Below are 18769 nucleotides of genomic sequence, written 5' to 3' on the forward strand. Positions count from 1 at the left end.
CCAATTCTATAATGCTATCAATATGAAATGTAAACCATTGTGGTTCACCAAATGAATGTCTAATGTTTTTTATGAGACTAAAAATGAAGCTCTATAGTATGGTATTTGGAAGGGTGCCTTTGAAGTCAAACCAACCTAAGTTTGACTCCCAGCCCCACCATTTCTTAGTTAAATGAAGTGATTGTAAGCCAAATGCTTAATCTCTCTCTTAGCCTGGGTTTCTTCATCAGGAAAATGGGTGTTTAAGAGGAGCTACCTTATATGTGTACTCTGAAGATTGAATAAAGTTATTCCTTAAAAAAAGCCCCTAACTATTTTAGGTGCTCAAAAAAGTTAGCTCATATAAAATACGGGAAGCAAGGAAGAACAGAAATGAAATTCCTTTTTCATAGTATTACCAAGAAACATCTTAATGAAAAGGAGGCTTTATTTCAATAGCTTAATAGTATAGGCCCTTAAGGATGCAATAATACAAACACACACACACACACACACACACACACACACACACGCACACACACACACACACACACACACACACACTCTCTCTCTCTCTCTCTCCCTCCATCCCCCCTCCCTAAAATTGATGCTTATAAAGAAGTGATCATTTATAAAACTGCAAGTTTTATAATGTACACCACCACCCTCACACTAGTCTCTCCATCAGGCATTAATCAAAACACAAAACTAAATAAACTGCAAACATTTCTCAGTCCTGAAGAAAGCCATATACCCTTACCTCATTCAGCAGTCTTCTAAGCTAGGCTGCTTGGCATTTCTTCAGGACAAAACACAAGCTACCTTCTCTTTTCCAACCTCACTTTGCTCTGACATTTCATGGTAAACTAATTCTTTGAAAAAACTTTTTTTTAAAACTTAACAGTGTTATAGAAACAGACACATAGACTTACTACATATTTCAGTCAGCAAGATCAGAATTTTCAAAGACAATATAAATGCAACTGAGTATATATGCTATATAAATGGAATCCAATATGAATTTTAAAACACATCTTCTAATTTAAGTTTAGAAGAAAATACATAATCTTAAATAAGTTCTCTCTTTTTACATCCTTTTTGAAACTAAAGTTTAAGAAAACAAGATTACTTGATGCCATCAGAAACCAGATCTTCACAATAATTATCACTAATAATCTGTATTTGGCATTTTATTTCTTTAAATGTGGATTCTAATTTATAACTGTGGCTCAGGTCTTTGCCCAGAGACAAAGCAGTCTAAGATGATTTAAATAACTGATTAATGTTTCTAATGATGATATCATTCCAGTTAAAAACTATCACTCCTGAGTTTGGAGCTTGCCTGTGCATCAGTATCAATGGCAGGGTAGATAGGAAGCATGGCTGAAGGAGAGATGATAGGACTTGGAGTTGGAGTCTGAGGTTGGGAAATGGAAGCAGCGATACCGTGGGTAGGAGTGTTTGACATTGCAGATGCTCTTCCACTGACTGCTGTTGAACAAAATAACTGTACTTAATGAGGATGAAACATTGTTAGGTAACAGCAAGAAACAGTTGTCAGAAAATATTTAAATATCTTTAAAAACAAAATATCTACAGGTAGACTGCCATAGCACTAATAACTCATTGTCCTGGTTATTTCTGACACTGAACAACAGACCAAAATTTAAATATATATTGAGAGTAACCCATTTGCTAAACAATCAACCATATGAAAAACAAATTCCCCTCTTATGGTATGTAATCACAAAACCTTAATTCAAAATAACCCTGCAAACAAAAATATTTTTATGAATTAAAATTAAATATATATACAAATGGTTACCCATTTTATCTTCTTACTCAGAAAAGGAATAAAAGTTAAGATAGTCAAGTTCAGAAGGAGAAAATGTGTCTTTTACCTGCCAATTTCACACCTTATTTTCTAGAACTAATGAAAGTAATATCACTGTTTGGGGACATTCGTTATTGAATATTTAAAATACTTCCTATTCTTTTATTAACTGCAGACAGGGGGTGGCCCTCAGTATGACAGCATATATATATAAAAATTTGATCCTCACACAGAAACAGTTTCTCACATATGGAATTATTCTGAAGGGCATAAAATGCTCACCAATCAATCTAGCAATCACACTGACTTAGGAGGACAAAATTAAAACATTAGGGTAGAAATAAATGTATGCATGCAATCAGCCTTCAAATATAGATTACTGTTAGTTCTTCTAAGTATAATTTTGCCATGATATTATTTTCACCAAAATAAGCAAATTAAGAAGGGGCTAATTAGGTCAGTACTTGAGATGGGAGAATTCCAAAGGTGGTAGCAGTTGAGGGGTACTTTATTCCCTCATCAACTCACTTCTGGAGTTGACATGTGAACATCAATCCTTTTTCCCCCTTATTCAAAATGCTATAGCACTAGAGTCTGGGCATTAATCTTTGAATGATCAACAGTAGTGTGGATGTATGTTACCAACGTAGTTATCAACTACATCAGACAGAAAACAATCACGATTCACAACTGGATCTGAAACCAGGCAAAAGAGGTTATGCTCCTACCAAGAACAAAACTGAAATAGACCTTATCGTAACAATTATAAACACAATTGTCAATTAAGAAATCTATTTTACATGAAATCCTTAGTTCAGGCACAAACATACACTATACATTATAGCAACACTCATTCTATAATTATACATTTTTAAGTCCACTTAAAAGCCAAAGGAGGAACAAAGGAGGAAACAAAACAAAACAAAACAAAACACACTATTTGAATCCTTAGGGATCCAGATCAATAGAAAAGGGCATCATAATACAATTAGAAAGAAACTACACATTAACATTCACAGGGGATAAATCACTGACTTACAGTATAATCAAACCTTATTTGGTTTGGAACTTTATTATTGTTGTAAAAGTATTTACGTTTTTTGTTTCTTTTAAATATCCATCAGGTTTGAAGTCTGATCCATTACAATATAAAGTATTTCTGTTCACAGATAAGCTTTCTGATATATTCTACTAGTTTTGCACTTCAACTTCTATCAATTTCCCGGTTTACTGGTGTGAACACAGAAGCAAAAAAGCCAAAATTCTATCAGTATTCTGAACTTAAAGGGAAAACACAAAAACAAACAAAAAAATCAAACATCAACCTGACTACTGAAAAACCTAGATTCCCAGCCTACCCACCTAAGTCAGAAAGTTTCAGCCTCTTGCATTGAATGAGTTAATCTTTCATTTGACCTGTATCCATCTGAGAACGTCTGAGATTGAACTAATATTTCTAAAGATATACATGGTTCAAGAGTCCAGAAATAGTTCTCAAGTTGGGTAATGGCAAAAAATTCTGGCACACTCTTATTCGCCTTAAGCAAATCATATTTGATACCTGCTCATAACAATATAACCCACCTGCCATGATGTCATCCAGCGTGTCATTGAGGGTCTGAGCAGGGCTGGCTACCATTAACCCTTGTTGTGTTTCTGTCAGAATTCCTTGCCCCAGCCCTGCCAACTGTGCTTGGCCCAGTACTGGCTGTCCAACTATCACTCCTTGCAGTTCTGTAAGATTTGCGACGGACCCTGGAGGCAAGGGACCTGCCGCCAGAGGCAAAGCTTGAGGCATGGCCAGAGGCTAGACTGGTGCAAAACCCATCTGAGCAGCAGTTTGCTGGGGTTCATCTTTAAGCAGAATGGGATCCACTTGCTGTAACCGTGCATAGTCTCCCCCGGAAAGCTGTTCTCCAACCCCAACAGGAGTTAGCAGTCCCAGATGTTGGCAAGACTGTTGCTACTGCTGCTGAAGTTGAATTCTTTGAGCTTTAACCTCTAGATACTGCTTTTTTAGCTGCTGCTGAGTTTTCAGTTGTAATTCTCGTTCTACTTTCTGTAGTTCCTCCAAAATCTTTTGTTTCTTCTGAATTTGCTCCTCCCTTGTTTTGCTCAGCTCCTCGATCTTCTCCTTGGCAAGTTGGTCAGCATGAGCCAGTTCCAAGGACTGCAGCTGTGCATTCTTTTCTATGGCTTCTTTTATTCTCTGTTCCAGTTCTGTTAACTTGCCCTGAGCCTCTTCTACAATGCTCTCTGGAGACTGATTGGTGATGTAACCCTGTACATCCTGGCTGTTTGCTGGCAAATGGCTGCTGGACTTTTGTTTGGAAGCAGCTGTGTGAAAAAGAAACCCCCTCAGAAGTGCACATGAATGGCATCCTCATTACAGAGTTACTGTTGGGAGGTTTAGTGCCAACAGTTATGCACCAAGTTATTATGTCCACAGAAGGTGAAAATGCGCTGTTAAGGAGTTAAAAACAAATCCACCTTCTTTATCATAAATATAAAATGTATGTATTTTATGTGCATAGAGTAATCTTTGGGAAATTAATTTCAGAATTTTAAAAATATCACATGGTTAAAATTAGACAATAGAGGGATGCAGGTTTGTGATATCTAAGTGGTACAATTAAAGTAAAATCTAAGGCTATGTGTAGATAGATACCTCATCTGGTCATAAAGATGTAAAAACTTATCATAAGAACAGAAAAATAATGCTAAATTATTAAGATGTAGGGAAAACTTAAACCTCTAAGTCAAGGTTTTTCTACATTTAATAGTCTGTGCCTTTTAAACACACACACATACACACAAAGAGTACTCAAACCACTGAGAAGTACCAGGAAATTAAAACCCAACTAAAATATGTCTTTGTTGGGGCCTACCATCTTCAAGACTGATAAAAGTTAAGATAGAAATTCACATATTCACAAAGCTACTTGGCCAGTAGAGAACTGGGATTCAGTTTCCCTGGAAGAAAAGATGCTGAACTATGACATCCACTGTATCTTCTGACAGCCAGGTGAATAAACATATCTGGCTATCGGTATAGCAATCATTTGCTTGCTATACCAACTGAAAAACGTTCCAAGGCTCTAGATTGATAGTGGTAATTGAAAAGAACTGGTGGAAATACTTAGTATTCTTGTTGGTAAAAAAGTCAATTAAAAAGAAAGATTTCTAGTATCAATATTTCTTTTATATTTAACAACAACAAAAAAATGAATGCTCCATTCTAAGAATCCTAAATTTCTGAAGGTGGAAAGGATCTTAAACATCACCTAATCAATGATAACCTATTCTCATGGTTATACATTGAACATTTACACCTTTTTCGAACTCTGAAGTTTTACGTTTTAATATCTAGCCTCTATAATTCTATCATTTTGTTATTATCTATTAAATCTTATTTAACTGCATTCTAGGATCCTAAACCTTTCCTCTTTCGTTCAGTCTATCCGTTCCCTTCTGGATCATTTCCTTCCCGACCAATTCACAAATAAATGTGCCCACCATCTCAAGTATTTTATAACCACGCCCTTCTGAGCTTCTCTTCCTGGACTAACTCATTTAAATACTAATATGTCCCCTTCGTTTCATCTTGAGTCTTTTTGTCTGTTTAAGTTATGTTTAAGTTAGGTAAGTTAACAAGGTAACGTCATCCATAAACACGTTTTAACTGATAATTTAAAATATCAGTTTCCACTGATAATTTTCAAATACTTATCTCTCCCAAATAGACTTCTCTGCTGAGCTTCAGTTCTATTTTATCTAAACTGTTTGATATCTCTTCCTGGATGTGCTATAGACACCTCAATGAAACATATCTTAAATTGATATCTTTCTGTACTCTTTTCCCCATCTCCAAGAAGAGAAAGCTCTTCTTCCTCCTGTATTTCTTCTCAGAGGAACGTACAGAGCCTTGCCTTTACTATCTTCACTGTCTCCCTGGCTCCACTGCTCAGAGATAATACTCTACAATGGACAGCAACAGAGGAGGGGATAGACTGTCATCCAAATAAATGATTGAACCCTATCTAAATTATATATGTTTTAGGTTTTATATATATATAAATAAATAATATATATATAAAACCTAAAACTTAATCAAGCACAAATAATTAAAAGTCAGATTTCTAAGTATTCCAATTCCTTTTAAAATGTAAATAAGATTTATGACTCTTTTGTTAAAAACTGGCCAATGGCTCCCATTTCACTTAAAGCAATGCCAAAGTCTTTACAATGTCCCAAGGTAGGAAAAATTATTATATTTCAGTGACTCATGTAACCAAAGCTCTAAGAACACAATAGGTACTCAATGAAATAATTGCTGAATGAATAATTTCCAATATTTGGGTAAGATCTAAAAAAAAGAATATTCTTGGCATATCAAACAATGGTGAGCAGCAGCAACCTTAGGACACTAGATACTTGCTCACTTAAATTCCTAAGTATTTATGAGCCATATTTGATAAATTTCAGTAATAACTGGAACAGGTCACTGCTACCTATTATAAAAAATACTTTTCTTTATCTATTAATTTTACTTTATTTGAGTCGAGATAGTATTTAAAAGGACGTACATTTTTTATGCCATGTAATAAGAATAAAGACACTACTTCTGCTCGCTTGTGACTTTCACTCAATTTTTAAATCCTGAAACTAGAAAAAATGGTAACCCTTTTCGTAGGTGAGGCTTTAGAACATTTGTATTATCAATCTCAATGAACTTACAAAAAGATGCCTTTTAATTTTAAAATTAATTGTATTTTGCATAGAAATGAGTCCTAAAAATCCGAATTTATATATAGAAGCCAAATAGACTCTACAACCAAATAAAGGGTAAAGCAATGTTTACCCTCCTCCACCCACACCAAAAAATGCTTCAGAAAACAGGCAATCACCTTGTCATGCTTCCTTGTTTGGGGAACACACATTAGTCCAAAACAGTGCAAGACTAAGATATAAATATATACAAAATTCACATGATAATTTTTTTAAGGCAAAGAAATATAACAAGGTTAAAAATTTATTCCCAGTCTTCAATTCTAAATGCTGGATGGACGTTATTATAAAGAAACCTTTCAAAGAGCACATTTTAAACTACTTAGTAAATGATTTCACTGTAGCAATCAAGAATAGATAGCTACATAGAGGAAAAATGAAAACCCCAACTGTCTTAAGCTATAAGAAGAGGTGTTTGTGGCTTTAGGTACAATCATTATAGACAGCTGTGAAAGTACTTTATCTCACTAATCTTAAACTGAAAGAAAGAGGTATTTTGGCAAGCTGTGCTAATGACCCAAAACATTGTGTTAAAGACATGTATGTCAAGGTATATGTGAAGAATAATGAATAAAATTAATTCATAAAATGTTAGCATGGACAAGAATCAATATTTTTCAAAATTACTTCATAAAGTAAGTAGACATTTAAGTAGATCCTCTATATCCTGAAGGTTATACTTAAGTAGCTATTATCAAGTAACTAGATTCCTTGCTTAGCACCGACCTCAAGAACCATTTCAAAGGACTGAAATACAGTAAGAGCTCTCCCTAACTAAGTTGGTGAGTATTTTTTGGCATGACCTGATAAAAGGTTCACAAAATGAGTCAAACGGCCCCTGGAAATTATACTGCTCTTTGCAAGCTGTCATTAAGTAACTCTTACTCTGGAATAATTTTACTAGACATACATAAAATCACAATCATGAAAATACATGCCCAGGAAAAAAAACCTCAAACTTTGTCCTATCTTGGTTTCCCCAGTGAAATCTTACTTTTTAAATTCACTGATTTTGTTGTCTGCCGGCAGACAAGAAGTAGCAGGCATGCAGTCTGCATCACATAGTGTTTCCACAAAAGTTTTGTTTCCCTCCTAGGAATAGGACTATTTTGCAGTGAGTTGACGCAAATATGAAATTTAAATATCTTAAATTACAAAGATTAAAAATTAATTATCGTTTACATTATTAAAACAATCTTCATGGCCAATTCAACTCAGTAGATTTTCTTAGCTAATTAATTTGGATGTGAGTCTTAATAATGAGATCAGTAACTCCTGGTTGGTAGGATCTATGTCTTTACTGATCTATTTCTACCATAGCACTTCACACATCAAATGTCACAGACATAGCATATTTTATTTACTACATTTAAAATGTTTGAAAGAAACTAATACATTCAATTTTCAGAAAGAGCTTTGTAAGCATTCTCTAACTAAAATGTTCTATTTGTCTGCTGGTTATCAAGAACTCAGGATGCATTCTGAATAGCACCCTTTTAGCCTCCAACTCCCCACCAAACACTCTAAACTGAGCAGCTCTGAAATAGTTGTTAGCTCTTGTGTTGCTACTATATCCTACCCACAGTAAGAAGGGTTCTTGTGGTAGAAGGTGGAAAAGCAGTTATTATGCCAATACCACTGAAGTCTTATATTCCTATAGTCATATAGTAAATACCGTTTACACTATGGAAATCAAGGTTTATGCAATGTTTACGGCATAGACAATTGTGCTATAACACAATAAAGGCATCCCGACGAACCTCACATTCTGCAAAATAGCACATTAAAAATAATAGGACTTAGGGAAAAAATAGGACTGGGGACATTCCACTCAAAACTTAAGCAACTCTAATCAGAACACTACAAATAAAGAAATATGTCTTAACTTTTAAAAGAAAAGAGAACCCTGTTACAGCACTTTCAAGAAAGAACATTTAGGCAAACTAAGCCAAGACAAAGAAATTCAGGTGAATGAAAATCACATTAAATATATTATTTACTCTTTGACTTGGGGTATTCAAGTGTGTTAGTATACTTTACATTCAGCTCCTATTATCCTGTGGTACACAACCTAAAAATATTGGGAAAAACCATGTATGAACCAACGTACCCTCAGACTTATACTACTGCCACCATTCACCTTAGATAGCCATATGTATAATCTAAATCAACACATTTTTGAAATTACCCCAGGAAAACAAATATAGACTAGAATTGTCCCAAGCAAACTGAAACATGGTCACTGCATCTACTTAATAATTGTACATGATATATAATATAGGAATATAGGCAACCACTAATCTCCTTTCTGTCTCTACAGATTTGGTATTATGGGCATTTCATATAAATGGGACCATACAATATGTGATCTTTTGAGAGTGGCTGCTTTTCTTTACAGAATGCTTTCATGGTTCATCCATGTTGTAACATGGATCAATATTTCATTCCTTTTTATAGCTGAATGCTATTCTATCGTACGGATATTCCACATTTTGTTTATTCATTTGTCAGATTGACATTTGAATTTTTTCCACCTTTTGTTTTTAGAAATATGCTTCTATGAACATTCACGTACAAGCTTTTGTGCAGACATAAGTTTCTATTTCTCTTAGGTATATATTTAGTAGTGGAACTGCTGGGTCATAGGGTAACTCTATGTTTAATACTTGCAGGAACTGTCAAGCTGTTTTGTAAAATGGTCGCACATTTTGTAAAATGGCTCAGACTGTACTTTCTATCCAAAGGTCTCCAAAGCCACTTTAGATGCAAAATGTTTAAAGTTGACCTTTGCTGCTGCCCAAATCGTAGCCACTGTGGGCAGTCTGCCAGATGGCATCTTAGGTTTCTCAGGAAGAAATTAGAATACACAAAGGGGGAACTAAGTGTACAATTACATAATGTAGATTTCATATTTAATTTTATGGGAAAAGCAATAATTAGGTGGCTTTTGGTTTTAACTGGAAATAGCCACTCATTGGGAAATAATTACTCGCTAATGGCCTTAGCGAGTCACTCTGGAGCTTCTCCTAGAACTAGAAAACCTAAGCTCTGCTCCCAGCAGAACCTGGAGCCGGTGCCCAGTGCTGGCGAGGCAGCACAGAACAGGGGCGTCGTCGCTGGAGGGAGCGGAAGACGGTGCAGCCCCTCTGGAAAGGAGTTGGCCAGCTCCCTAGAAAGCGAACCGCCATTGCCCACTTTTCCCCAATGTCATCTATTGTGAAAGTCAAGTCCGCGTCCCAGCAGGATCCTGACGTTGACACGACTGCCCCTGTCATCCGTTGCCCTGGGAAGGCCCCCGGCGGCTTTCGGTCTGGGGCTCTTCCCAGTCAGGCGAGCGTTTGTGTACAGCTTCTGCGTGGACTTCAGCCTCCATTTCCCCGGGGTAAGTGCCCATGACTGCGGTTGCCGAGTCCTGCGACGGCTGCTTTTTGAGGAAGTTTCGCGGTAGGGGAGCGCCTGGCCGGAGCCCCGAGTGCCGGCCTCTGCCCATCTCTCTGCCGCCTCAACCCCAGGAGGGAAGGTCCACGTGGACCAGCGCTCCCTCTGCACCTGCTGTGCCCTCCGTCCTCAGGGTCACAGGGCTTCCCCAGAGCACGGGCGGCGTGGGCCCCTCCCTGCGTCGCGCCCCACCCCCGCCTCATCCGGGTCCCCCGCCCCCCGTGGCTTTGGTGGGAGGGTCTCAAGGAAGGACCCCCTCCTCCCAGCCTACTCCACCCTCAGCCCCGGCTCCCACAGAGCTTCCGTCCCGACGCCAGGCCCGTGGGGCTCCCGCAGCAGCAGCGCTGGGACTGCCGGGTTTCTGCAGTTCTTCAGTTCGGACTCCATCTACCCGGAGTCAGAGCCCGCAGGTCAGGGCTCGGCCCACGCCAGCCACAGGTCCACGTCGTCCTCTGCGCTTGTGGCCGACAGGCTGTGTCAGGAGTTCCCACGCCCCCAGCCCGAGTTCCGTTCGTTGGCTAGCGCGGGCCCCCAGAACACAGGCCCCCAGTCCACGGACTAGAGCACCGGGCTATTTGAAAGGAACAGCCAGGTGGAAGGAGGAGGTGGGGAGGCGTGGGGCGGGGCGCGGGGCGCGGGGCTTCCAGTCCGCCTGCAAGCACCCACCCCGCAGCTCTCTGAACCCCGTGTTTACCGAGATTTTGTTCCATGAGCACGATTACAGCGGGGGCCATGGGCAACGGATTCACGTTGCAACCCCTGGCCCTCTCCCCTCGCAGGAGGTGGGCAGGCAGGGGGGCCGTAAGATGCAACCCGGCCTGTGGCTTTAGGTTTAGGAGCTGTGTGCCAGGACTGGGGGCCAAGACCCGACCTCTTTCTCCCGTAATTCACAGCGCGGCTCCTGCTGGGCACGGAGGCTGGGGGACGACGGGAGGCTGAAGAGCATGGCGTCCGCCTTCACCCCCTCCCTCCTCTCTTGGCTGAGCCCTGCGGCCGTGCGGGTTCCCAGTGGGGCCCCCCCCGGGGGGCCTGTCCCTTCAGGTCCTCCCAGCTGCCTGACACCCCTCTGCCCCTAGCGTGGACCCACAGAGCCCCCAGCTCTTCCCACTCCTGGTCCAGCAGGATGGGGTCCCTGCGGCACCCTGGACAGGCGGGCGATGGGCAGCCCAGCCCCTCCCGGGAGGCAGCCCCGTGGGGTGGGGAGGGGGGCGGGCACTGCGAGCCACCCATGGTCGAGCGCGTCACCTCAGTGCGTGGCGTGGGGCGCCGTGGCTACACGCATCTTGATGGCCGGGATCAGACCCAGCTCTGCCACCAACTGGCTGTGTCCCCGGAGGCCGGTCACTGGACCCCATTGTCCCTGTTCACCATCTGCAACGTGCGTGACCCGAGGACCCCCTCACAGGTGGTCGTGAGGGCTGACCGAGTCGGTTTGTGTGGAGGACAGAGAACAGTGAGGCCAGCAGGTGCGGAAAGAGCTTGTCACTCATGGTGCTGGGCAGGGGCACGCCTTGTCACCTAGGGCCTCCCAGGAGCACGAGGGTTCGGCAGGAATGAGGGGAGGGGTGGCTGGGGACTGGAGCCTGAGGTGTGGGTCCCCGGGAAGGAGCAGGCTCAGGATTGGCTAGAATGAGCCCAGGGCTCCGGGCCTCTCCGGGGTGATGAGGGCAGGGGGACGGTGGCCCCGAGTGTGGGAGCCCCGTACAGAAGGGGCTGGGGTGCAGCCCTGCGCTGGCTGGTTTGCGTCAGAAAGTGACAGACACGGTGAACGCGGGTACCAGGCCCGACCCAGGGCTCAGCGACAGTTCTTATTCCTCAACACAAACGCTGTCCCGCTTCGGCCGGTGCTGTGCCTTGCGGTGGAGGAAAGCGGGACTCAGAGGACTGTGGGACTCCGGCATCCAGGGTGGGGCCCGGGCACGTGGGCCCCGGAGTCCACCGGAGCGGCGGGCACATGGAGCTTCGAGGCTGGGGGAGGTGAGGGTGTGGACAGTGGGGCTGCGCAGACCGCCTTGACACTTGAGAACCACTGGCCCGAGGGACCACGGGGACGCCCGTGGAGGGGGGCGCCCAGGAGAGGCGGCCTGCTGGCGCGGGGCGGGGTCCTGAGTGCCGCCCCACCCTCCCAGGGCGTCCTGTGCTCCTGCCCAGTCGTGGCCGGTGGGGCCGTGAGGCTGCAGGGAGGCCAGTGCCCGGCACGGCGCCTGCTGCCCGCAGAGGCCCGGTGTCCCTCAGGCTGCTTCTGAGCCAGGCGTGCCCGACGAGCCCGTGCGCCTGGCAGAGCCAGCGGGCACGCTCCCCCAGCGCCCCTCCTGTCCTCGGACAGGCACGTCTGCTCAGCCCGGGAGCGGGGCCGGGCGCGCTGAGTCCTGGGCTGGGCAGGGGGCGCAGCCTGGGCAGGTCCTCGAGGCACCCCGCCTGCTGCTGGCCCGGCAGGGGCCCCGGGGAACCGGCACCTTCCTCCGCGCCCCACGTCGCTCCCTCCCCCAGGCTGGTCCGTTTCTACCTGTTTCTGCGAACCAGATAGACCCTGAAGGGACAGAAACTTAGCTCCGTTGAAATGGCTGAAGCTTAGGCTATCACCTTGGGGTAACTCCTGAGGAGGGTCCTAACAGTTAGGACCCGAGGCCCTTTCTTTCCCATCTCCCTCCTCTCGTCCGCCTCATCCGCCTCTTCTCCTTGAACCCCCCTCCGTGCTCCCGCCCCCTGATTTTACAGCCGTCTTCTTCCTTCAGAAAATCAAGAGCATCAAGAAGAAGCTGAGGACTTCCCTGTTAGCGCAGCGGTTAAGAATCCGCCTGCCCATGCTGGAGACATGGGTTTGAGCCCTGGTCCGGGAAGATCCCACATGCCACGGAGCAGCTAAGCCCGTGCGCCGCAACTATTGACCCAGCGCTCTAGAGCCCGTGAGCCACAATTACTGAGCCTGTTTGCCACAACTGCTGAAGCCCGTGCGCCTAGAGCCCATGCTCCGCAACAAGAGAAGCCACTACAATGAGAAACCTGCTCGCCGCAACTGGAGAAAGCCCGTGTGCAGCAACGAAGACCCAATGCAGTCACAAATAAATAAATTAATTAATTAATTTTTTAAGTTTTAAAAAATAAAAAAAAATAAGCTGAGTCTCCTGTGCATCGACTTCAACAAGAACCTGAACGGGGACGTGACCTTCCTGCCATTCACACGCGAGGAGCTGGGTGCGTGTGGGCCCCGCGGGGTGGTCGAGAGGCGTCTGTGTGCCCTGCCCCCGGGAAGGCCTTCTTCTCCTGAGGCGCTCAGAGTGTTTGGGTCCCAAGGTTCTGGATCCTTCCTAGGGGAAGGTGGCGGTCTGTCTACCGAGATTCTGCCCCGAAGGAGGTTGTCCCTCGAGACCCCGCCCCGCCCCTGCTCTCTGTGATGTTTCTTTAATCTCACAGGGTCCTCCTGCACCTGACCCGGCGTGGGGTCTTGAAGGGCTGGGGCCTGGGCGGCTTTTTCAGCTTCTGCCCTCTTCCCCGAATGCTTTATTTTGAAGTCTAAATTTTTTTTTTTAACAGCTAACATTATTTATTTATTTATTTATTTATGGCTGTGTTGGGTCTTCGTTTCTGTGCGAGGGCTTTCTCTAGTTGTGGCAAGCGGGGGCCACTCTTCATCGCGGTGCGCGGGCCTCTCTTGTTGCGGAGCACAGGCTCCAGACGCGCAAGCTCAGCAATGGTGGCTCAGGGGCCCAGCCGCTTCACGGCATGTGGGATCTTCCCAGACCAGGGCTCGAACCCGTGTGCCCTGCATTGGCAGGCAGATTCTCAAACACTGCGCCACCAGGGAAGCCCCCGAATGCTTTAGTTTGAAAACTTCACACCTGTAGGGAAGTGGCAAGAATAGTACCAGGGAGACCCCGTGTGCTCCCCGGGCCCGGCCTCCCTGAGTGGATGCCATGTGTGCTTTTCCTGCGCTGGGGCTTCTGGACGCATCGCCAGGAGCGAGGGCGCCTCCTGAGTCCCCGGGTGCAGGCCCCCCTCGGGAAGCAGAGCGTGGAGCTATCCCCCAGCCATCCCAATGGCGGTCTTCTTTTAAAAATTAATTAATTAATTAATTTTTGGCTGCGTTGGGTCTTCGTTGCTGCACGCGGGCTTTCTCTAGTTGCGGCGAGCAGGGGCCCCTCTTCGTTGCGGGCACATGCCTCTCATTACGGTGCCTTCTTTCGTTTCGGAGCACGGGCTCTATACGTGCCGGGTTCTGTAGTTGTGGCATGGGGGCTCAGTAGTTGTGGCTCCCAGGATCTAGAGCGCAGGCTCAGTAGTTGTGGCCCACGGGCTTAGTTGATCTGCGGCACGTGGGATCTTCCCGGACCAGGGCTCGAACCCGCGTCCCCTGCATTGGCAGGAGGATTCTTTTTTTTTTTCTTTTGGAACCAAAACTTTCATCCCAAGGATTGTCACAAAACATATTACAAATGACAGCATGAAAAAAAAAAACTGCACAGTAACTCAAAGTTCAGCTCTACAATATACTCTTAATCTGGCAGGACATTGGTGTCTTGAATACTCTCAAATTCCCAAGTAATATTACAAAGAGCTTTGTATTCATGTACAGCAATCACACAGGGGACTTATGCCCTAAATCAAAGGTAAACTAACTTTCTTGAAACTTCTTCGATTCTAAAGTCACTGGACAACCTCTTGTCCGGTGTGAAGACTAGTGGAATTTTTAAACCTCTAATCTAGGGTAAGGGTGCAGCTTTAAGTTTTACCTGCTGCCTTGTGTTCACAGCACCTTTTAAAGACTGCTTGCTTAACTACAGCTGCATGCCATATCCCAGCTACAGAAAGCCTTTTCAATGTTTGCCAGTGTTGTTTCCATAATAGTAAACATCACACTTTAGCTGGGCAGGAGTCAGAGTTTTATTATCCGTCTAGGCAAGACCAAAAATTCAAAGCAAATTCAATTTTGCTTAAGGGAACATTGGAAGGTAACAATTCTTCATATTACATGCCTCACAGGACCCATTTCAAACCATAGAGAATGACACCTTTATGTGTCACTGTCCCAAGAGACAAACAAATGTGAACAGCTAAAACATTTAAAAAGTGCACCAAGCTTCGGAAGTCTCAAACAGAACTTGAATTTTCTGTACATACTCCTGTCAAATGAAGTTACTTCCTGTACACCACTCTTCTTGCAAAGTGGTCCTCTATTTCCTTTCATTTGACCTAGATCGGCTAGGAGACCTAGAGAAAGATCGGGACGGCTTGTGATTTCTCTCCTGGGACAGGGATCTCTCTCTTCTCCTATATCTAGAAAGGGACCTGCTCTGGCTGAGGGAGAAGCTTCTCCGTCTCGGACATGTGTGGCGAGGTGAAGGACTCCTCCTCCGGTAATCATCTCGAGGGCGACGACCCCAAGAAGGAGGCGGTCACGATTTCGACTTCTCTTTTCCCCATTCGACAGGTCCACTCTTACTCGGCAGCCACATAGCGTCCTCCCATCTAGTTCTCGGACAGCATCGGCTGCATCTCGGGGATCTTCACGTTCAACAGGAGCGAAGCCGGGAGGGTTTTTAGCAACCCACACACTTCAGAGTGGTCCATAATAGCCTAAAGCTCGTTCCAAATCAGCCTTGTTACCACTGTTTCCAAGATTCCCTACATAAACTTGACAGTCCAACGGACAGGCATCACGATGCAAGACCCTCGTGGCTCCTGGGTTTCACAGGCCATAGGGTGATCCCAGGCCTCTAGAATCTGGCAGCTGCATCTGCTCGCACAAGCTGTCCTGTGGGGATGCTCTTCCCCCTATGTGTCCAGCCCGGGGCCCTACTGGCTTGGCCCGGCCTCCTGGGTGAGAGGGTGAACCCCAGCTCCCTGGAGCAGACACTCAGAGCCCTGTTGACCGGACGCACGGGACTGGGGCAGCGGCTGGACATGTGTGGCCAGCCTGGCGGTGTTTGGCGCCGTCTGCAGTTCCAGTTCCAGCTGAGAAAGAGCCTCGCTCTGTAATTTTCTCCTGGTTATGTAAGGATCCCCGGTGTCATTTGACAGAAATGTAGATGGTGTGTTCTTTCTCTGTTTTCTCCCTGCTTCCTCTCCTCCCTCTCTGCCTCCCTCTCTCCCTGTCCCTCTTTCCCTGTTCCGCTCTCCCTCTACCTCTTTCCCTCTCCCTCTCTCTCTCTCTCTCCCCGTCTCTTCCTCTCTCCCTCCCTCTCTCCCTCCCTCTCTCCCTCTCCCTCCCTCTCCCTCTCTCTCTTTCCTCTCCCTCTCTCCCTCTCCCCTCTCCCTCTCTCCCTCTCCCCTCTTCCTCTCCCTCTTCCCTCTCCCTCTCTCCCTCTGCCTCTTTCCTCTCCCTCTTTCCTCTCCCTCTTCCCTCTCCTCTCTCCCTCTCTCCCTCCCCCTCTCTCCGTGCCTGTTTCCCTGTCCTTGTTTCCCTGTTCCGCTGTGCCTCTACCTCTTTCCCTCTCCCTCCCTCTCCCTCTCCCTCCACCTCCTTCCCTCTCTGGAGAGGGAGGGGGAGAGGGAGAGAAAGGGGGGGAGAGGGAGAGAGGGATAGAGGGATAGAGGGAGGGAGGGAAAGACATCTCTCCCTCCCTCCCTCCCTTTATCCCTCTCTCCCTCTCCCTCTTGGAGGGAGAGGGAGAGAGGGAGAAGAGGGAGAAGAGGGAGGGAGGGAGAGGGAGAGAGGGAGGGAGGGAGAGGGAGAGAGGGAGGGAGGGAAAGTCGTCTCTCCCTCCCTCCCTCTATCCCTCTCCCTTCCTCCCTCTCCTCCCTTTCCCTCTCCCTCCGTCTCTCCATCTCCTTCACTCCCTCCCAGAGAGGGAGAGACGGAGGGAGAGGCAGAGACAAGGGAGAGGGAGAGAGGGAGAGGGAGAAGGAAGGGGGAGCAAGGGAGAGAGAGGTCTCTTCCTCCCTCCCTCTCCCTCTCTCCTCCTTCTCTTCTTCTCTCCCTCACCCTCTCTCCCTCTCCCTCCCTCCATCACTTTCCCTCCTTCTCCCTCTCTCCCTCCCAGAGAGGGAGAGACAGAGGGAGAGGGAGAGGGGGGAGAGAGGGACACGGAGAGGGAGGGAGGGAGACAGAGAGGGAAGCAGGCACCCTCTCTCCTTCTCCCTCTCCCTACCTCCTTCTCCGACTCCCCCTCTCCTTCGCTCCCTCCCTCTCCTCTCCCTCTGTCTCTCCCTCTCCCTCCCTCCCTCTAGGAGAGGAAGAGGAAGGGAGGGAGAGGGAGAGAGGGAGGTGGAGGGAGAGGGAGAGGGAGAGACGTCTCGCCCTCCTTCCCTCTCCCTCCCTCGCCCTTTCCCTTCCTCTCTCCCTCTCCCTCCCTCTGTCTCTCCCTCTCTCTCCGTCTCTCCCTCTCCCTCACTCCCTCCCAGAGAGGGAGAGATGGAGGGAGAGGGAGAGACGGAGGGAGAGGGGGAGAGGGAGGGGGGAGAGAGGGAGAGGGAAGAGGGAGAGAGGGAGAGAAGGAGGAGAGAGGGAACGGGAGGAAGAGACCTCTCTCTCTCTCCCTCTCTCCTCCCTCTCTCTCCCTCTCCCTCTCTCCCTCTCCCTTGTCTCTGCCTCTTCCTCCGTCTCTCTGTCTCTGTCTCCTGCTCTCTGTCTCCTGCTCTCTGTCCCTCTCCCTCCACCTCCTTGCCTCTCCAGAGAGGGAAGGAGGTGGAGGGAGAGGGAGAGGGAGCACGAGAGGGAGAGAGGGAGGGAGAGAGGGAGAGGGAAAGAGGGAGAGGAAGAGCGGAACAGGGAAACAGGGACAGGGAAAGGGGGACAGGGAGAGAGGGAGAGGGAAAGAGGGAGAGGGAGAGCGGAGCAGGGAAACAGGGACAGGGAAAGAGGGAGGCAGAGAGGGAGAGGGAAATGGGGAGAGGGAGGGGGGACGGATAGAGGGAGAGGGAAAGAGGGAGAGGGAGAGAGGGACAGGGAAAGAGAGACAGGGATGGAGGGAGGGAGAGAGGGACAGGACAGGGCAAGAGGGACAGGGAGAGAGGGAGGGAGAGAGGCAGAGGAGAGATGGAGGGAGAGTGAGAGGCAGGGAGGTAGAGGGAGGGAGGGAGGGAGAGAGGGACACAGAGAGGGAGACAGGGAGAAGGGCTGATGGGGGCTCCCTCCCCCTCCCATCCTCTGCCCACTGCTTTCTCTTTTTTCTGCTTCAACAAACACCAGGCGCCTTTTAGATCAGCCCTGAAGTCAACGTTGATGCTTGGACGGCCTGACCTCCCTGCTGACTTCCAGCCCTGGACCACAGCTGGGAGATGAAGTTTGCGGGACCCTGGGCGGCGGCGGCGGGCTGCACAGGCACCTCCTCTGACGCCCAATCTCTCCTCGTTTACGAGGCAGCTGCCAGCTCCCCTCCCTGACTCCCCAAGATTTGGGGCCTTTTTAATATGTGTCCATAATGCCATGAGCTACTATTTAGCTTTTCCACGAGGACCCATCTCCCGAAATGCAGTGGTTTTTGGCCTTGGCTGCACTAGAGAACCCCCAGGGAAGGGAGAGAAGTCTCTCCCTCCCTCTCTCTCCCTCTCCCTCCGTATCTCCTTCTGGCTCTCTCCCTCTCCCTCTGGGGTGATGCCCGATGAGCTCAGATTCGCAGATGTTCCCCCATCCTCTCTCTGTGCCTTGCGTGGGGTCTGGGCCTTCTCACTGTGGCCCGGGTACAGCCTTGACATTCAGACATCGGTTCCTGCAAGGACACTTGCGTTTGGTCCATACCGCGTGTGGCTGCAGACTGTGCTTCTCCCGTTTAGCATCTTCAGTAGATGGGG

General features: G+C 47.0%; 1 protein-coding gene and 1 pseudogene across 2 annotated transcripts in view; both read right to left on the reverse strand.

The window, feature by feature from the left end:
* The window catches only part of LOC309606640 (ankyrin repeat domain-containing protein 17-like), a gene marked incomplete at its 5' end in the record, with an annotated part of 51641 nt that extends 41852 nt beyond the window's left edge, over window positions 1-9789 (reverse strand). Inside the window, 5 exon segments of the mRNA XM_082343935.1 lie at window positions 1322-1470; window positions 3398-3620; window positions 3624-3776; window positions 3780-4195; window positions 9666-9789. Of these exon segments, the coding sequence (XP_082200061.1) occupies window positions 1322-1470; window positions 3398-3620; window positions 3624-3776; window positions 3780-4195; window positions 9666-9789 (1065 nt within the window).
* A 5116-nt stretch (window positions 9790-14905) lies between these two features.
* On the reverse strand, window positions 14906-18714 carry LOC309606641 (serine/arginine-rich splicing factor 3 pseudogene; annotated as a pseudogene). The gene is made up of 3 exons: window positions 18704-18714; window positions 15919-16022; window positions 14906-15718 (listed from the first exon to the last, which is right to left on the reverse strand). The product of its transcript is annotated as a serine/arginine-rich splicing factor 3 pseudogene (transcript).
* Between the last annotated feature and the right edge of the window lie 55 nt (window positions 18715-18769).

This window comes from Balaenoptera borealis (genome assembly GCF_965194805.1).
Source record: "Balaenoptera borealis genome assembly, chromosome: 11".
NCBI lineage: Eukaryota > Metazoa > Chordata > Mammalia > Artiodactyla > Balaenopteridae > Balaenoptera > Balaenoptera borealis.